Here is an 18,701-nt window from a genome sequence, read left to right as displayed (position 1 = left end):
ATTGTGTCTTTGTTTGCAGAAAAGTCTGCAGGACAGAGAAGTTCTCCAAGCAGTAGGACTTCCCCAAGCAGTGTGCTCCAAGAAACCAGCCTCACGGAAATGGTGAGAGTTGCCAGAGCTTGCCTAATGTTTTCAGGCCTTTTCCCCACCACTTTGGCCATCTTTACCGGATCAAGGAGGGTGGAACAGGAACGTGAATGACCAAGAAGCACCTAGAGGGTGAAAGAATTGGGCAGTATGCCTTTGCCAGAGCTGAGACCCTGCCTATTGCCAGATACAACCGTTCTGCAGAAATTGCCACAAGCTATAAGAAAGGCATTCACAGTTCTTGTCCCCCGCTGCAAGAGTGCACGTCTCTGGTTTGTTCCCGTGTTTATACTTCTTGACAGATCCACAGTACGTCTAGCATCCTTGAGTCTTCTGCCCATCACACTGGTTCCCCACTTGGATGTCTTGTTAGGGAAGCCTCTCAGGAGTGACAAACCTTAGGCGATCATGCAAGCCCACATTTTGGTGTAGCTTATCTTGAGTTACAGAGTCAACTCTCCATTATCTGGGGGGACGAGAAGCTGGGGCACTGTGAAAAATGGAAAAACCTGGAGAACACACAAACTGTGGGTGCTTTTGAGCATAGAGTACAAATACACCACAGCAACCCTGCCCATAAGCATCTTGGATTTCTCTCAATCTGCAGCATAAGGAATATTGGGATGCCCATGCAGCCATAGCAGAGTTGTGCATATTTTCAGAGAGACTGGTGCTTAGTGGATGCCATTTTGTGCATTGAGCCTGCCATGCCTTTGAAACACAGACAGCATGAGGGACACAGAGAAATTTGGAGATATTGGGCACTGGGCCCTGAAACTTCAGGATCTGCAGCCCTGTTCCTCACTGTGGAAACTCAAGCCCACATGCACACCCACACAGATGTTTCTGTTTTGGAACAGAATTCACCTACCTGAATCCACAGAAAACTTGAAAGAGCAGGTGAAAAGGGGTTTTGGTAAGGCTGCAGGCAAGCTGTGAGGATAATTAATGGGGATCACAGTAAAGGCTGGTGACATCTCCTAGTAAGCAGAGAAAAAGTCAAGTCAGAACTTGTTCTGAGCCTTTTATGACAGTAGATAAAGATCATGATGTCCTGGCCTCACAGCTGGGGCCTCCACTGGAAATACACCTGTTAAATAAAGGTATGGTAGGAGCTCACATGAATGAAGTTTAGTGGCCTGAATAGAGCTCTGGAAATTTGCAGGGTCTTATCTTGCATAAGCCACTGAATCGTGGCTTGACCTGAGAGGAAGCACACGACCTCCTGGGCTATATATCAGTGCATCCGGAAATAAAGAATAATGTAGATCTCATTGGAAAACATGAAGGGGAACTTTCCTGGGAAAACCAATAAAAATATTGTTTGGTTGGAATTATATCAAATTACTTCTTATCACTTCTGGGGTAGAAACTGATAAAAAAAGATGCTGTGAAGTCTTTCATACAGAGGACTTGGGAGCTGTCTTTCCTGTTTGTGCTGGTGAAGAGCCCTGTCTCTGTTCAGTGAGGCTCTCTAGGCTTTGCTCTGCGAGCCCACGCGGTCCAAGGCACACAGCAAACACGCTCACATGGACTCTTTCCCCCTGTTGTGTAGACATCCCAGAGGATCGCCAACCAGCTGCATGGGACTATTGCCTTGGTGAGACCTGGCTCGAGACCATGCCTCCAGGAAAAAAGTCCTCCAGGGGCCACACTGTCCCCACCAGCAAGAAAGACTCCTCTCCCACTGGAGCGTGAGCACAGCCCCAGCCTCGAGGCGTGAGTTACCCTGTCACAGTTCTTGGTGCGCAGCCCACGGCAGTCAGCAAAAAGGCTGTTACTGTCCTCTTTCTTGTTTCACGTGGTTCGGCAGGGGGTTTCTTTCCAGCTAGATCTTCCCAGCACCGTGTCAGCCCGTGGCCACTATCACTCATCCCTGTGAATCGTGAAGATTAGGCTGAAATACTGGGTCTGGCAAGCTGGGCTGGAAATCTCACTGAGCAGACTGAGATGGCCAGTTTTTGCTGTCACTGCCCACCTTCTTCTCCAGACTTCTTGTACTGCCCACAGCCTTAGGATGGGGGGGGATGGTTCTCCCAATTTACACCAGCAAAAATGACTGGAATCCAGCCCTACGAGAACAGTCTCTCGTTATTTCAGTTCCTTCAGGCAGAACCAGAAAGTGAACCAGGTGCTCCAATCTCCAGCCTGCAGAAGAACAAGGAGATGACTTAAGCAGGAGGCAGCAATCCCTGCTGCTCTTTATCTATTCTAATGGGCTTTTCTGCAGTGCTCAGCACTTTCCAGGGCTTATCCTTCCCATTGATTTCTGAAGCAGAGTGCTAAGCAAAGCCAGTAAGTTCACCCGTAGAGACAGTGAGTTTCCCAGAGTGGGAGTAGCTCTGCCATGCATTCCCAGTGCTCATGCACATGGAAGTTGCCAAAAAAGAAGCAATAGCAAGGATTCAGTTTGCATGGTTTGCAGGTTCGCTCACTGTGCTGACCTTCCTGTGCTGACCACGGCTGTAAAAATCTCCCAGTGGGTGAGATTAGGGGAGGACAGATTATTCATCAATGGTGTGACACTGTCCTGGAGGTCTTCAGGGCCACCAAACCACTCAGAAAAACCAAGAACAGGTATGGGTGCAATTCTGGGTGATTCTGGCTATATGGTATAGTTTGACAAGTAGCAGCAATGCTGCTCTGAGCTGTCACTGTATCTCCCCACTGACCCTGCACCCTCCCTTGTACTAGCGTGGCCCAGGGACAGGAACACGCTGTTGGAGGCAAGGGGATGGTAACGGCTTACAGCAGTGCAAGCGGCACTGCTGCTGGGTATCTAACCTCCGCACCCACCACAGGGACGGGGACCTCCTTGCCAGCTGCAGGCGCTTCCCAGCACAACACCCGAAAGTAAGCGTAGCGCAAGGGGCCAGAAGCCACAACAGCCAGTGGGGCACAGAAAGAGCAGAGGAGACCAAGGGCATCACCTGCAGGAGATGGGAAAGTATACAAAAACTCTCTAATAAACGTGATGGGAATTTTTGTTTGTTTGTTTGTTTGTTTGTTTGTTTTAGTTATGCAACAGCAAGCAAGCCAGACTCTCCCAAGGTTGCTCCATCCTATGAAAACCTAAAACTGACTGCCAGGAAAGAGCAGCTCTGCCTCCTCAACAAGCATTTTTCCCTGCACCAGCTGGGGCTGGCGAGTACCTGTGCTTCTGCCGACCGGGATGGCAGTTTCTCCAGCCATTTCCTCAGGGCCAAAGACGCTGAAGGCAGTGTGAAGTCGTGCGACGACTGGGAAGATCGCGCAGCCATTTTCAAACTCCCCGGCGCCGTGGTTTACATGCGGGATCAGCATCTGGAGGGGAAACTCCACTTCCTCAAGCACCGAGAGTGGCTGCAGCACTTCCTCGCTCACCAGCGCCAGCAAGGCCTCCGCGCCAGGGCGGATGGCGACCCGCAACCCGCTCCCGAGGAGCGGTCCCCGACCCCCTGGCCGAGCGTCACGCCAGGAGGCAAAGAGGAAAGCTCCTTCCTGGAGGACACCGTGGATGGGAAAGACGACAAAGAGCTTTGGCTAAGCAGGGACGGCTCTGAGCTCAGAGAGAAGGCCGAGGCGGCGAGGGACTACGGCACAGATGCGCCGCTGGACCTGTCGGACTCGGGTCGCGGCAGGGAGAGGGGCCGGCACAGCTCCCCGGAGCTGCGGGACGCGGGCCACGGGTGGCCGAGCCCTGGGGAGACCCCCCCTGCTCCAGCAGCCCAGGGCTCCTGCCGACGGCACAGGGCAGAGCGGGACGACTCGCACCTCTCCTACCGCTGCCTCCAAGCTGCCCGAGCTCAGCACAGGGGCCAGCCCGGCGGTGTCAAGGAGGAGGAAGAAGAGGAGGAGCAAGCAGCCGTGGTGAGTACAGCCTGCGCTGGCATCAGCTGTGTCCCCTTCCCCTCCCCAGGGAGTTCACTGTTGGGCGCTGGGTGCCCAGCACGGTTACAATGACCGTTAACGGTTACAATGACCGTTAACGTCCTCTTTTGAAAAGGCCCGTGATGGCTTTGTCGCATGTGAAGCCAATATGGATATATTTGCACATGATAAAAGTTGCAGACATCTGGTCGCTTGTTCTTCACCTCCGCAGAAAATAGCCTGGCAACTCACTCCTCCACTCACATCCGAAAGATTTTTCTTCCAGGTTAGAGTAACGCTGTGCAAACTGGCTGTGCGACGTCCCTGCAGAGCTCTGCTGCAACATGCCACAGCTAGAGAGAAATGCCTCTGCGATGCTCGTCCCTGCAGTTGTCACAGTCAGCGCATAGGGGTCGGGGACTGGCCTTTTCTCCAGAAGAAGGCAGCGTTTCTAGTAACTAAGGTAATGGCAGGCATTTACAGGGCTGCTGCACTCTTTTCTGTCTTACAGCTCTCTTTCTCACGGGCCCACCCCACAAGCAAGTCAACGTCGAGTGACCCTGAGGCCCTTCTGGAGACCAGGATGAGACTGTCTCTCAATGCACAGAAGGCAGAACCAGGTAAAAAGCCCCAGGCAAATGTGACACTTGAGAAGATGAGCAAAAAATGCATTTTGTTTTGTGTAAAGGCACCTTACAGCTGGAAACTCTCTGTGCTGGACTTTGCAAACACCTGCAATTACTACTGACCAAAGGAATTACTAAATAGCAAGGAACCCCCTTCCAGGGGCCCAGGTACACCAGGCTCCCAGCACTTTTGGGCCATCCTGGGAGCTCTGAGTTTCACATTTCTATCCCCAAGTACTCAATTTTCACACCTAGGGATGCCCAAAAATCAGGCTCAGTCTCTAGGGAAGCAGCAGCCCTGGCAGTTCTGGAGGCACCGATCTAGCCTCACCTTGCAATCCCTGCAGAGCAGCCTGCACCCTACGCTCACCTGCTCAGTGGGTACAGAGGCTCAAGGAGCTAAAGAGACTGGCTTAGCACTGATCTACAGGCAAGGCTCACTCTACGGTGAGCCATGAACACAAGATGATGTTGTTGATCCAGGATCACCCCCATAGACAGGTCCCTCTCAGGAAAGGAGAACCTTGGAAATGTCCCTATTGGGGACAGGGTAAAGGCAAGAGGCTTGCAGAATTAGCACAGAGAAAAAACATCCCTGTCTGTGACCCCTTTCTCCAAAGTGTGCCCTGTGCTGGCACAGAGGACTGCAGCAATTAGGGTTGAGCATGGAGCAAGGGATGCTGTTACCTCCAAGAGGTAGGACAGTGCATGCTCTTCCATCTTCCCTGCTCCATCCATTGTTAAACCCTTTCCTTTCTCAGACTAAACCATGCCCTCAGCTGGGGACACTTGGGGCTTCTTCCCTGACTGGACCAAGGTGGGACATGGAAGGCAGGTGGCCCCTGGTGGGTGCGAGGCAGTAGCCATGAGGAGTGCAGAGGGAAGCACGTCTCCTGAGAGCTTCTTAGTACCAGCCTTACTGGCTTGGCCAGAAAGTTGAGCTCGCCCAGATTAGTTGGTCTGGGCGTGTCGGAGTGGTTTGGGAACACTCTCCGGAGCAGAATTTTGCACAGTGGAAGAAAAAGGGGAGTCCTCTGTGACTTACACGTTAAGGAGATATCATCATGGCAGAAGAATTTCAACCGATTACATTCTGGGCGTGGGAAAATACAGGACTTTCTTTAGTTCTCACTTGAAGGTTGACACAAAGCCCAGGAAACAATACACAAATACTTTCTCACTTTCTAGTGAACCTTAACCCCGGGAAGGATAAAGTGAGGACAGGAGCAGGCTACAAGGGCTCCAGGAGTGTCCAAAACCTGCTCACCTGGGCAAGAGCTTTTCTTGGGGGAGGCTGCGCTACCAACAACTCTGGGGCAGATTTACCCCCAGCCCTTGGTGTGGTGAGCACAAGGGAGCAATGCTGTAGGAGAGCACAGCCCCATGCCCAGCCCCTTCTGCCCTCCTGCCACCTCCCCTCCACCCTTCTGCACCACTGTGCCTCTGGTGCCCTGGCTGACACGGGTGTGCTGTTGTGGGTGCACACGGGGTGTACAGACCAGGCGATGGTGCCCACAGCTGGCAGGGGTCGGTCCCCAGCCTGTGCCAGCCGCGCTCTGTGCAAAGATTAGGTGCGTGTCCGGTGCGCGCAGGTACGTGTCTGCCATTGTGTAGCCTCAGGGCCTGTGTAGAGCAAAATCCTTTTGCTGAGCAGGGAAACAAATTGCCTGCCTTTCCTTCCTCTCCTCCTCAACACAAGCTCCTTACTAAGAGCCACAAACCGTGACCAGGAAGAAACTTTGGGAACTTCCATTCTGGCTTCTTTCTCTAGCCATGCTTCTCACTGCCTGTGCCTCAAGCGGGAAGGCAGAGTTTGCGATTTTAATGCCCCAGTTGTCATGGCTTGCACATGGCCATTGACTTTGGAGCAGTGTTTGTGACCTTGTTATAGCAAAGTCCTAAGGATGCGGTTTTATTGGAAGCTGGTTCCCCAGACACCTTTCTTGGCCCTCCTATAAACATTCATTTCAATTCGTATAGCTCGGAGTAGTTCTGCTTCACAATACAGTTTATGGCTGAATTTGTTTTCTGCTTCACTTGTGTACAGCCCCGGGCAGGCTCTCCAGGGCACTCCGGTCCTTTCTGCTAGCCGTGCTGGCTCCTGCCCCAGGCAGCCAGGGCGTGTCAGAGACATGGCTTTGTTTCTGGACTGTCCCAGCACGTCTTTGTACTTTCAAAGTGTCATTAATGCAGATGCCTGCTAATGAAGGCTCTCTGCTGTCAGAGCCTGGGCCTGGGGCTCTTTCCATGCTCATGAGTTTGTCAGGCCCCATACCAGCCAAAAAAAAACCTTCTTTTTGTATTTCCTTAGACGATGAGGATGTTGAGTCTGGGAAGCAGGACTCTGATGAGCCCAACACAATGGACAGCGAGGTTTGTTTGCTTTTCTTAGTCCATTAACTTCGACTGCCTTGGGTCTGGCGACACTTTCACTCTGGGGATTCCTGTTCTGGGAGGCAATGAGACACGACAAATGCCCACCTGCCTGGACTCACTGGTGACAGAGGTGACAGTTCTTCCTACATGAGATGCCAAACCCCTTTTCCACATTGCTACCCAGCTTGTTAACAAGGGATAGAAATATTATTCTTTCCAGATAGAGTCAAGAGGGTTTTTGAATGCCAACATTTGTCACAGGGATATGGCAATCCATCCCAGCCATCAGCTCCCTGGAACGCAGAGTAATTTGTGGACTGACTGGTCTTCCCATTGGTGTAGGTCACTGTTCCATATGAACACAACATCCCACAAGAAGCCCAAGCTGAAGGAGAATATTTTTGCACCAAAGACAGAGCTGATGCGCTGCTAAAGAAGAGAAAAAGAGCACAGGATCCCTTGACAAAAGGTAGGAAGGAGGAACTCCTTATGGGATCAGCTCAGGGCTACAACTTCTGCTGCTTCCTGAGGGGCTCCTTTTAAAAGAAATACCCGAAGGCACCCAGCGCTTTCCCTTCCCACAGAGAGGCGGGTGCTCTTCCGCCAAATGAATTGCACGCTGCAAACAAATGTTTGCCCAAGGTGATACTGTTGAGTCTTTCGGCTGCCTGCGATAAGACATGCTGCGCCGTGTTTTGGCAACGGGTGTATCTCCAACCAGAGGAGCCCCCTGCTAATGGTTAGCCAGGTGAGCCTAGGCGACAGTGGCTCAGAGAGCGCTCCTGAACACCTAAGCTAACAGGTATAACTCCCTCGTGTTTGTTCAGCCAGTCTGGAAAGGTGCTGATTGGAGAGGGCCAAATTCCCAGCAGTGAGTTATTGACATTCACAGAAAAGTTTCTCGCAAACTCTGTTGATTTTCCAGTGCGGCTGTAGAGGCTTTTCCTGGCTGACAATGGAATGTGTTGTACCCCGGTTTCCTACAGGTGAATAAGCAGAAAATTGTTCCCGATAAGGGCAAGGATAAAACAGCGTGCTTGTCAAAACCTTAAATACTGCCCTGTCAGAAACATCCTGCTAGTAACCTTCTTTGCACAGCCAGTAAAGAAAGGGCAGTGTTGACCAATTGAAAATATATATATATACGTGTTGCTTAAGCACAAAAGAGAGCTTGTTTAACAAGGAAGCAGTGCCCCTTGCTCTTTTCCTGGCCTTCTGAGATTCCTTCTAGCACTGTGAGCATGATCGCACGCAGGTAGGAAGAGGGACTGCTCTATAAAACAAGCCTCTGTCAGAGCAATGAGGAGAAAGCTGTACTGTCCTCCCCAGGGCAGATATGCAGCAGCGCTGGTGTGGACTGTAGCGAGCCCAACTTGTAGCCCAGCTCACATGAGTACAGGCTCCAGGACTGGATGGAGATGTCCAGAGCTAGGGCTGGATGCGGCTGTGGCAGTGACAGGGCAATGGAGAAGCACAACCCCTGTCACATGGTGCAGTGTGTACCGTGTGCCACACTACGCACCGCTCTGGCAGGGGGAGAAACCCCCCCCCAAAAAATGCATCCTACTCATCTGAGAATGGGATGCACCTCATAGGTACATTTCTGTGCCCAAATGGGTTTCTCTGTCTGCTGCTTCTTCACACGTTGTTTCTGTTTTCAGGGTCACAACAGCCTCCCCCAAATACCTTTTCCTCACAAATGTGAGAGGGTTTCTCTTTGTCTTTCATTTGCTGAGCTTGCTTTCTCCTGTGCAGTCAGTATTTTGGGACTAGGCCATGCCGACCCTGTGCACTTACGTACATTACTCTGTGGTTAACCTCTGTGGTCATCTTCCTGTTAGCAGTATCAAAGAAGTCACTGAGAGGAAGAAAGAAAATCAAAGCTGAAGAGCGCTCAGCTGGGGCACCGGGGATCACAAAGAACCTGGAGAACTGCTCCGCTTCCCACCACGACACCTCCGAGGAGAGCTAACGGCAGGGCAGGATGAGAGGATGAGCATACCAGCATGCTGCAGTGCAGGAGGAGAGGGCTGGGCTGGCCCAGAGACCTCCATGCCCAACCCACTCGGGAGCGCGACCGCTCCTGCCGCGCTGGGCCGGGCAGTGGGGAACTCGGAAGGACCGAGTGATAGCAGAGCACCCGGGAAACCCGTACTGGGTGCTCCCGGACAAGGAGACAGACGGGTGCGCGGTGATTGGGGGCAGCCAGGCCGCGGCTGGCGGAGCAGCACAGGCCCTCAGCGACACAGAGCCGGAGCGGGTCCCCATCCTGACGCTAGGAGGAGGAGACTCCCCTTCCGCGCAGCGCGGAGCTGAAACGCTGGATCGGGACCATGTTCTTCCACGGGATTTCGTGCGAGGAGATCGGCTTACCCAGCGTCCGCTCCCTGCGTACAGCTTCCTGGTGGCTGGGTGAAGGACAGCGACCGGCTTGGACGCAGGCAGGCGCCCCGCTCTCCCCGGGCACAAACCTGCACGGATTAAATCCCTGCTCAGGTTTCCTAGGTGTGTGGCCCCCTCCTTGTTTGAGCAGGGTGATTTTCCGGAGCGGTTACGCGCGCGAAGCGAGCGCGCCGGCCGGGAGCAGGACGCAGCCCCGCGGAGGGCAGGGAGGGAGGGGGCAGGCGCTGGCAGGGCTCGCGGGCCCCGTCTCCTCGGCGGCGGTGGCCTGCCCGCCTGGGCCGGTGCGGCTCGCAGCAGATGGCCCTGACCGCGGCCGAGGTTTCACGTGGCCGAACCGTTCCTGAAAGACCTTTGCGACGCGTTAAGGAGGGGCGCGCCTTCCGGCGGCGGCGGGGCCCGGCCGCTCCCCAGCCCCCCGTTCCCCTTTCCGCACCGCTGCTTCCCCCGCGCCAGGGCAAAGGGCCGCAGCGCGCCCCGCACCCGGCCGCGGGACGGCGAGGGGGAAGGGGGCGGGGCCTGACGCGGGGGGCGGGGCCTGACGCGGGGGGCGGGGCCTGACGCGGGGGGCGGGGCCTGACGCGGGGGCGGGGCGAGGAGCGCGGGAGCCGTCGCGGCCGGGAGCGCGCAGCCGGCAGCGCCACCTGGCGGGGAGAGGGCGCGCGCGGGTGTGGGTGAGTGTGTGGGTGTGAGTGTGTGTGGGTGTGAGTGTGTGTGAAGGTGTGTGTGTGTCTGTGGGTGATTGTGTGGGTGTGATTGTGACTGTGTGAGTGTGGGTGATTGTGTGGGTGTGAGTGTGTCTGTGTGAGTGTGTGTGAATGTGTGCATGTGTGGGTGTGGGTGATTGTGTGGGTGTGAGTGTGTGGGTGTGTGTGGGTGATTGTGTGGGTGTGAGTGTGTGTGAATGTGTGCGTGTGTCTGGATGTGGGTGATTGTGTGTGTGTGAGTGTGTCGCTGAGTGTGTTTGAACGTGTGCATGTGTCTGTGTGTGCGTGTGATTGTGTGTGAGTGTGTGTGCGATTGTGTGGGGGTGTGGGTGATTGTGTGTGAGTGTGTGTGTGTGTCTGTGGGTGTGGGTGACTGTGTGTGGATGTGTGCACATGCATATGTGATTGTGTGTGGTTGTGTGTGGTTGTGTGTGTTAGTGCGTGATTGTATGTGACTGCATCTGTGTTAGTGTGCATGTGTTAGTGTGATTGTGTGTGTATGTGATTGTAAGTGTGTCAGTGCATGTGTTTGTGTGTGATTGTGAGTGTGCATGTGAGTGCATGTGTTAGTGTGTGATTGAGTGTGTGGTTGTGTGTGTGCGCGCGCACGCATGTGATTGTGTGCCTGTTTGTGTGATTGTGTGTGTGTGTGTGTGTGTGTGTGTGTGTGCGCGCGTGTGAAGCGAAGCCACCCATTGCCCTGTGTGCAGCCACCCCCCTGGGATCTGTCACCCCCGTGGGGTCTGTCACCCTCCACAGGGTCCGTCACCCCCCATGGGGGGTCTGTCACCCCCCGCAGGGACAGCAGGGGAGCGTTGCCAGCCGAGCGGGCGGACGCGGCCGAGCCCCGGAGCGCGGGACGGCCTCCCCGCGCCCAGCCGAGCCCCGCGCGGGCAGGGGGAGTCCCGGGTTTGTCGTGCCCGTTTATCGTCGCCTGTTGGCAGGCGAAGCGGCGAGGGCGCAGCGTGGCGCGGGACGGCAGGCGGGCTGCGGCAGCCTCCCGGCGGCACGGCTCGAGTGACCGCCGGCCGGTCCCCCCGCCGGCCCAGCCCCGTCTCCCGGGGACCAGCCCGCGAGCCAGGCTGGGGCACGCACCACGCTCGATGCCCAGGATCAGGTGCACTAAAGGGGCTGATTTAAGATTCAGGTCCAGAGTACCAGGCTCCTCAGGTTGCTCAGGTTCAAGCTCTGGGCTCAACTCCAGCCTAATCCGAAGGACAGGGGGGAACTGCCCTGCTGGGCTCCCCCAGACCCTGTTGAAAGGTTTAATGCCTTGAGTAGGAGGTCAGCAAGATCCTTTATTTTGCAGCCCCAGCAGTGCTCTGATCTGGACACGGCGCACAAGAGCTGTGCTGGTACGAGGAAGGGCTGAGCAGCCAGGGCACCGGCAAAGGGATGGCTGCAGCGCTGATTCATCCCAGCTTAAAAGTGCTCCTCGGATCATAGCCCTGGAAACTGGAACGGGGCCACAACTCGGATTCCTTCCCCTTTTGGTCCCGGGCACTCAGCACTACATCTATCCCTTGCTCGGGCTGACTTGCAGGGGGCAGTAATACCCAGAGCAGCAGTGAACATGCATGGGGAGCTGCGTAAGTCTGTCTTCTAAAAAAGATTCAATCAAGTAGAGAAAATGCAAATATAATCCTGTAGAGAGGCCCCTCAGACTGCAGGGAGACAGCCTGAGATCCGAGGAATTTAAGGAGGCATGGAACTTTTATGCAGCTATAAAAGAATCCCCTCCCTGCGATCATCCCTTGATAAGCAAAATGTGCACAACTCCTGCCAACAATAACAAAGTCTTCAATTTCTTTTTTTTCCCCCCTCTTATTGCACAAGACTACCACAAAATTCACCTTCATTTACTGGGCTTTTCTTTTATCATCTTTTATGTTACTTCTTGCCTTGTTCCAACTGGCATCATCAGCCAATGCCCCAGTATCTCCGTGCAGTGTGTGTTTGAGGGGCCTGGCAGGGATACAGATTTCACAGTTAGGACAATCCCGTAACTATAAAAACAAAAAATAGTTTTGTAAGATCTGAGCAAAATGCTTCTCTGAGCGAGTTGCCAAAGTGACGTATAAGTTCATACACTGCACTTTATCCAGCCCCATAAACTCTGCTCATATGCAGCCCATAACATGCTGTTATTGCTCCCACCACACTCTGCATTAGCTGCAGAAACGTGGATAATTGCTGAAGTTCATTAATTCTCAAAATTTATGCCTGCCCATCTTTTGTTAACGTAATTCTTGACAGGTAAATGCATGTATTGATTTGGTGGTATTACTTGTGCAGACAGGCTGAGATTGGAACTGTTCTGCTATAAGGAAACCATCTGAGATATGCAAGGAAGCGCTGAGCTTCACAGTGGCTTTCCATGTGCAGGTTCAGTTCTGCATTTGCAGAAGGGCACTGGGCAATGTTTAGTCTGATGGGTTAATCCTGCTTCACTGGGGAGCATGGCACCCTTTTGATTACTTCAGTGGAGTTTCGCTAATGACTTAGAAGGGCATCTGTGTACAAGACCAAGTGATCTATGCTCTTTGGAGGGCAAACCTTTTTTTTTTTTTTTGTGCCACATTTCTGTTCAGCACAAGAAGGACCGTTTTACACAATGATCTTCCCCACAAAGCCACTAAAATCACCCTTATATAGTGTATAAGTCTGTAGAGCACTAAAGCAGAATACAAGGTGTCCCATGAAAAGATCAGTCCTGCTGGAAGACTGGCAGCTCTTGTTTATTTTGTTTAGACAAATTATAGCTCTGATGTCGTCACTGAAGGAACGTAGGTAGGATGACTGGGACGATGAACTGGTTTCCCAGAGGAATGGGTTCAGAGTACAGCTTGGTTTCTGCCAGCTCAGAAACTGGATCTGAACTTCCACAAATTGGAAAGAGCGACTGTGCAAGTATTTAGGGGCCTGCTTACTTTTATTCCCATCAAAAATAGCAATGGCTGGCTCCCTCATTGTGATGCAATACAGTCCCAATAACAGACCATCCCAAGTCTTTGCTTGCTGATTCTTAAGCATTTGTATATGTTGAATCGTTCTTATGGTATGTATCATCGCTCTCAGCTTGCGAACCTTGGGAATGTATACCAAATGCCCTTAGTTTTTGCTGTGCATGAGATTCCCAATGCACTCAGCAGTAAACTGTTTCCAGCTACTCTCTAGACTTTATCTGTAAAATTTTGTAAGAAGTAAATTTGTGCAAATTCAGACATTGATATAAATCTCCATCCTGGAAAAAAATTGCCACCACACAAAGGTTCCTCTGTTGCACTTGTAACTGAGGCGTTGCTGTGCTCTAGCAGGAAACCAGGAAGCCAAACTAGCTAGAAGCAAAAGGGAACTGTGTTGGTGACCCAGCTGACAGAAAGGCAGGAACTAAAGCGGCAAAAATAAAAAAATAAAAAAATAAAAAAAATAAAAAAGAGACGTGCATATCAGATTCTCTCCTTTGCCTTACAGTCTTCTGCAGTGTTATTCCCTCTATAGCTGTAAGTACTATGAAGAGGATATGTTTATGAGAGTGCTAATCTAGCCATACGATTTTAACCTTCTCAGTGTTGAAATTTTAGTGTTAATTTGAAGGTGTTACTGCTCCACTCAGGGAAGCTTTCTATAGCATCAGTTGTTTAACAAAGCTCTGTTGCATTCCCCTAGTGTCTCAACCTACGCCCTTTTCATGAGGCTGATCACCACCTTCTCTGTAGTGAAATCCTTTTAAATGAGATCTGATCAGTAAGTAATGCCCATTTATAGTGACGTGTTTGGAAACACAACTTCACTCATCGGTTCACCGCAGAAAAGCTCATTCCAGGCATTACCGAAGTGTTGCTTACGTCCCATTTGGGGGATTTAAGTAGGATGGACGTTTTGTATAGGTCCTTCCCAAGGGCAGATGTAGCCTGTACGTGTGAAAAAGGCAGCGACACATCTAGACAGCCTTTACACGCAGTCCTGCAGTGCACAGTTAGATCAGAGGGGGCTGTGGGACATTTAACAGGGAGGACTCAAGTGTGTTCATAACAAAGCACAAGGCCAAGATCTTAAACCTTTGAAAGGATTATAGACGAATTGTGAGAGACTGTGAGATAACGGATAGGTTTAGCAGATCTGGTGATTGAGAGCAGCATACAGTGATGGTTCTCAGAAGGAAGAGAATTTAGGAGTTCCTGTGATGCCATCCTTCATCTGGTGCAAAGTTTCTTGCAGGAATTTTTGAGCCAAAGTAAGTGCGTGATCCTCCTGTGTCCCTTGGGCATCACAGTTGGCACTCTCCGTTGAACACTGTCATCCACCCTTCCAGAATTCCTAGCTCCATCAGGGCTGTGCTGCACATCCTGCTTTTACCAAACGTGCTGCACTCATCACCAACCCTGTGGGACTTCTTCAGAAAACACAGTCTTAAAAGATAATCCCATGTGCATTATTGGTCTGTAATAATGCCATGTACTGCAGCTTCTGTGCCATGTGGTTCAGAAGAGATGGTTTGAGTCATTCATTCACAAATCCTCATGTAAACATCACATACATTTTTCATGAAGTGAGCACACAGCCCTCCCTAGTGTAGAGCTATACGATTAAATCAATCAGTCCAGTAATTTTTAAATACTTAATGTCATGCAGGAAAGCCTGAGTCATTTTCCAAGGCACACAGTTATCAGCACAGAGGTCTGTTGGTAACATTTTCCTCCCGGGTCTCAGCATGTTATTATGCTTTAACTGGAAATCTGCAGTGACAGAAGAGGATTACATAACTCGGCACGGGTGAATGCACATCTATTAGGAATCCAGGGAAAATGTCCATTCTGCTCCGATAGGTGTCAAGAGAAACCAGGACTCTCAACTGGAACTGACTGTAGTCAGATTGAAAACGTTGTAGGTCACGCGGCTAATGTACCAGTGAGGCCAACGTCTTGAGTCAAACCTGGCCTGTAGGTCTGGGATGCAGGAGGACGGTCAAGGAAGATGGATGTGCAAGACGAGAGCAGAGGAAGTGCTCCAAAATGCATGTGAAATGCAGTTAGGAACATTTATGAAATATGTAACACACGTAGGGAATGATACCCCCCCGGCAAATTGCTGAGACATACTAAGTAGGAGCACATAGACATGCTCAGGAAAATGCATAGCCCCAAAAGTGGTGGCCTTTAGGTGCAACAGATGGATGTGGTGATTGTGAAGATTTGCTCCAAAGTATGATGGTCATCCTGGGCATGCCAATTTAAGGAGAAAATTTCTTTCAAGAAGCACAGAGAGCTTCCAGAGACTGTGCTTCTCATATATGATCTATCATATGGGTTTGGTGCAAGTGGGAAGGCTGGGAAACGGTCACCTGTGCTAACAGCCTCAGCTGGGACTGCTCTGCAGGCTCCAATGACAGAAGTGCTGATGGCTGAGATTTATGGATGCAAGGAGTGTTGTTGTACCCACAGGAAACCAGAGGATATTTCCACAACGGCTGAGAGAAATATTTCAGGTTTTTTACCAAGCTCCTGCGTGTTTGGGCTTTGGGACAAAAGCAGCATTTTTCTTTCCATTTCCCCTTTCCTGAGACAGATGGCAAAAGAAGAGAGGAGCTGGCAAGAAAAGATACCTGAGTGTGATATATATAACAATGCTGAACTAGAAAAGGCCTGTTGGATCACCAGGTCCACACTACACTTTTAAGTGGAAAAACTTGTACAGAAATTTCTCACACTTCATCTTAATACTAGCAGTTCCTCCAACTGGAACACTGTTCCTCTGATTCCCAGCCTAAATATATTCATGACCTGTTTATCTTTGCTTGGTTTTGGGCCATGATTTTGCAAAATTTTAACACCCAGCCCACATAGGCAGTTTAAATGCTGTCTCATTTCAGATGCTTAGACCAAATCCTGCAGTTCTTGAATGTAGAAAACTCGCAGTGACTTCGGTAACTATATTCCCCTCACCATGTTGGAATAAAGGCTTGCAGGTTTGGTCCCCTCCCTATCAGCTCCTTATTCTGGCAACCCTTTGACTGTTCAAACATATATCCATGCTGTTCCGTGCTTACTTTATGGTAGAGCTTTTAGTCCAGGAGTCAAATGAGAGGGTTAGGTGTTGGATATTCAAAAGAATGCTTTACATTTGTGCCATAATGCTGTTGTAGGTGCAAAACTGCACTGCAAAACTCCTAAATATTTATCTTGAGGGGGGATTGCAACAGTTAAGATTCAAACATGCCTCAGCCCAGAACTTGGAGCTACTGTGCAGCAGCAATGCGACAAGTCAAGCCTTTTGCCAAAATAACATCACCGTGCTATGAATTACTAGCATCTTCGATCAAAACAGAGCTCTGTCTCCCTCTTTCTCCACAATATGGTGATTCCCTCAGGGCAGGAAAAGGTCATGGAGAGAAGGTTGCTCCGGTTGCACCCCGTTACTGCCGTTGGTGGAAATGATGCTGACATGAGGCCCATCTGTTTTAGTGGCAGATTCCTTGAAACATAGCAATATGCCTGCTATATTCATTCACTGTGAACTAGTTTGCTTGTCAAATGTAGATGAAAGCTCCCTAGCATTAAAGCGTTAACAGCAGCAACGTGCAAACCTCTGAATCCAGCTTTGAAGTTAGCAACCCACTAAGATAGCTATGGAGGCTGGCTTCTTTCTGCTTCATCCTGTGCTGACTCAGTGGGACAATTTACATCCTACAGCTGTTTTGTCAAGGAAAGAATGAAAAAATACCATTTATTTTTTAATTCAAATCCTGGGTTCTGGAAAACCCTCTGGAGAAAGCCTCGCTAAGTTTCCATGCCCATTTATCCCATGGCTTCTTTGATGAGCTTGCCAGCAAGAAGGATTTTAATTCCTTTTTATCCCAAATCATTTTTTCTGCAGATGATAGGATGATCCTGCCAAATAATCAAAATATGACCTGTATTGAGTATCACAATACACTGAGGATATCTGTGGGATTTTAAGGGGACTGTTATACTGCACTACATTGTTTTAATAGCTTTTTAAGTGAAAGCCTACAGAAAACAGTCTTATGTTTCCTATCCTATTGTTATTATTATTATTAAATGCTACAAATACTATAACACAAGTGTTTATGTCCTACTTAGAACAGCATGCAAAAAAATGGATCTTATGAAACAGCCATATAAAAAGACTTAGCAACTGCACGATGTTCTGTAAGACATTTTGAAAATCCACTTGTTATTTAGTGCCCACATTTCAGGTCATGTCGTCAGACGTCGGTTGGATTCCTGGTGTAAACTGCAAACAATTGCAGTCGCTGTCATGTTGCTTCTTTAAAAAACGGAATCTTAATAGGCAAAAGAAGTGGCCATTGTAAGGGTCCAGTGCTGCAAATGCACTAGCACCTGCTTAACTGTAAACATCTCATTAGCCCCTTTTTAATGGCAAATTTGGTTTGGTGTGCTTGTGTCTACAGGCAAAATCCACCTAGAGTACCTAAGGTAGGAAGCGCTGAGAGTTTGTAAGGCCCATTTTTGTTCCTAAAGAGTACAGAAGCTGTGAGTTTCCTGCCACACGTTCACAGCACCCACAGCCCGATGCTCAAAGCACGGAGGCTTCTTCACCCCTAGCGAAGCTCTCCGACCCCCTCCACGAGGCCCAGTCGCACGGATGCTCCCACCCATGTCCTTAGAGCGCAGAGGAGAGACGGCACCGTTTTCTGGTTTGGCAAGCGGTCAGAGCGTCGCCCTGGGATGTGGGAGCCGGTTCAAGTGCCTGAGGGGGGTGTTTACACTGTGCGGTATAAACATCTGAGTCTGAGAAGCGGCACGCTGTGTAGATACGCCTTGAGTCACTTTTTTGGAGATAATGCTAAGTTTATGTTCTCCCAGATCCCCACTGAGTCTTCTCCGGGTCCGCCTTTTCCGTATGCAGCCCACATTTAGCCCTGTGCTCTGTCTGCTCTCCTTCAGCGAGTAGGACACCCGGAGATCTAGCGCTCTGTGCCGTTTTTGGGTGCTGCCGGTGAGTCTCAGCGTAGTCCACAGGTAGCCGCACTCCCAGAGCCGGCGGGCTGGTGTTGAAACCCAGCCCCACCATCGAACTGGGAGCTGCCCGCGGGGTTGCAGCGGGAGGTCGGGTCCCAGGCTCCCAGACTGGGATAAGAATAACTGCCCTTATCTGGTTTTACGGAAGTTGTCTGACGTGCACAAATGCGTGCTGATCACTTTAGGGGACGTGTCTACCCTGCTGGCAGGAAGGCTGAGACCCTGGGAACACGAGACCGCTGGTGTCTGTTGTGTGGGGACGCGGTGGGTGTTTGTGAGGGGGCACACGGGTGAGTGTGTGTGAGGGGAGGCAGGTGAGTGTGTGTGAGGGGAGGCAGGTGAGTGTTTGTGAGGGGACGCGGTGGGTGTTGTGAAGGGATGTGGTGGGTGTTTGTGAGGGGATGTGGTGGGTGTTTGTGAGGGGACGCAGTGGGTGTTTGTGAGGAGACACGGTAGGTGTTCGTGAGGGGACGCAGATGGGTGTTTGTGAGGGGATGCGGGTGAGTGTTTGTGAAGGGACACAGTGGGTGTTTGTGAGGAGACACGGGAGGTGTTCGTGAGGGGACGCAGATGGGTGTTTGTGAGGGGATGCGGGTGAGTGTTTGTGAAGGGACACAGTGGGTGTTTGTGAGGAGACACGGGAGGTGTTC

The 18,701-nt window shown here is 51.0% G+C and overlaps 1 protein-coding gene and 1 long non-coding RNA gene across 7 annotated transcripts in view; one reads left to right on the top strand and one right to left on the bottom strand.

The window, feature by feature from the left end:
• Positions 1–9,441, top strand: part of RBBP8NL (RBBP8 N-terminal like) — a 72,283-nt gene extending 62,842 nt beyond the window's left edge. For 4 of the 6 annotated variants that reach the window (XM_068912677.1, XM_068912678.1, XM_068912680.1 and 1 more), the window contains 7 exons: positions 20–102; positions 1,643–1,806; positions 3,105–3,936; positions 4,448–4,556; positions 6,874–6,935; positions 7,281–7,407; positions 8,780–9,441. In XM_068912677.1, the coding sequence (XP_068768778.1) occupies positions 20–102; positions 1,643–1,806; positions 3,105–3,936; positions 4,448–4,556; positions 6,874–6,935; positions 7,281–7,407; positions 8,780–8,910 (1,508 nt within the window). In that variant the 3' untranslated portion in view covers positions 8,911–9,441. Of the gene's footprint in view, positions 1–19; positions 103–1,642; positions 1,807–2,888; positions 3,937–4,447; positions 4,557–6,873; positions 6,936–7,280; positions 7,408–8,779 lie in introns of all 6 variants that reach the window. The other 2 variants (XM_068912675.1, XM_068912679.1) reach the window with 2 other exon arrangements.
• Positions 6,463–9,601, bottom strand: LOC138061522 (uncharacterized). The gene is made up of 3 exons (XR_011135348.1): positions 9,312–9,601; positions 8,740–8,796; positions 6,463–7,918 (listed from the first exon to the last, which is right to left on the bottom strand). It is a non-coding gene; the product is annotated as an uncharacterized lncRNA (long non-coding RNA).
• Between the last annotated feature and the right edge of the window lie 9,100 nt (positions 9,602–18,701).

Source organism: Struthio camelus, chromosome 18, assembly GCF_040807025.1.
Source record: "Struthio camelus isolate bStrCam1 chromosome 18, bStrCam1.hap1, whole genome shotgun sequence".
Taxonomy (NCBI): Eukaryota; Metazoa; Chordata; class Aves; order Struthioniformes; family Struthionidae; genus Struthio; species Struthio camelus.
This window is presented reverse-complemented; position numbering and strand designations above follow the sequence as displayed.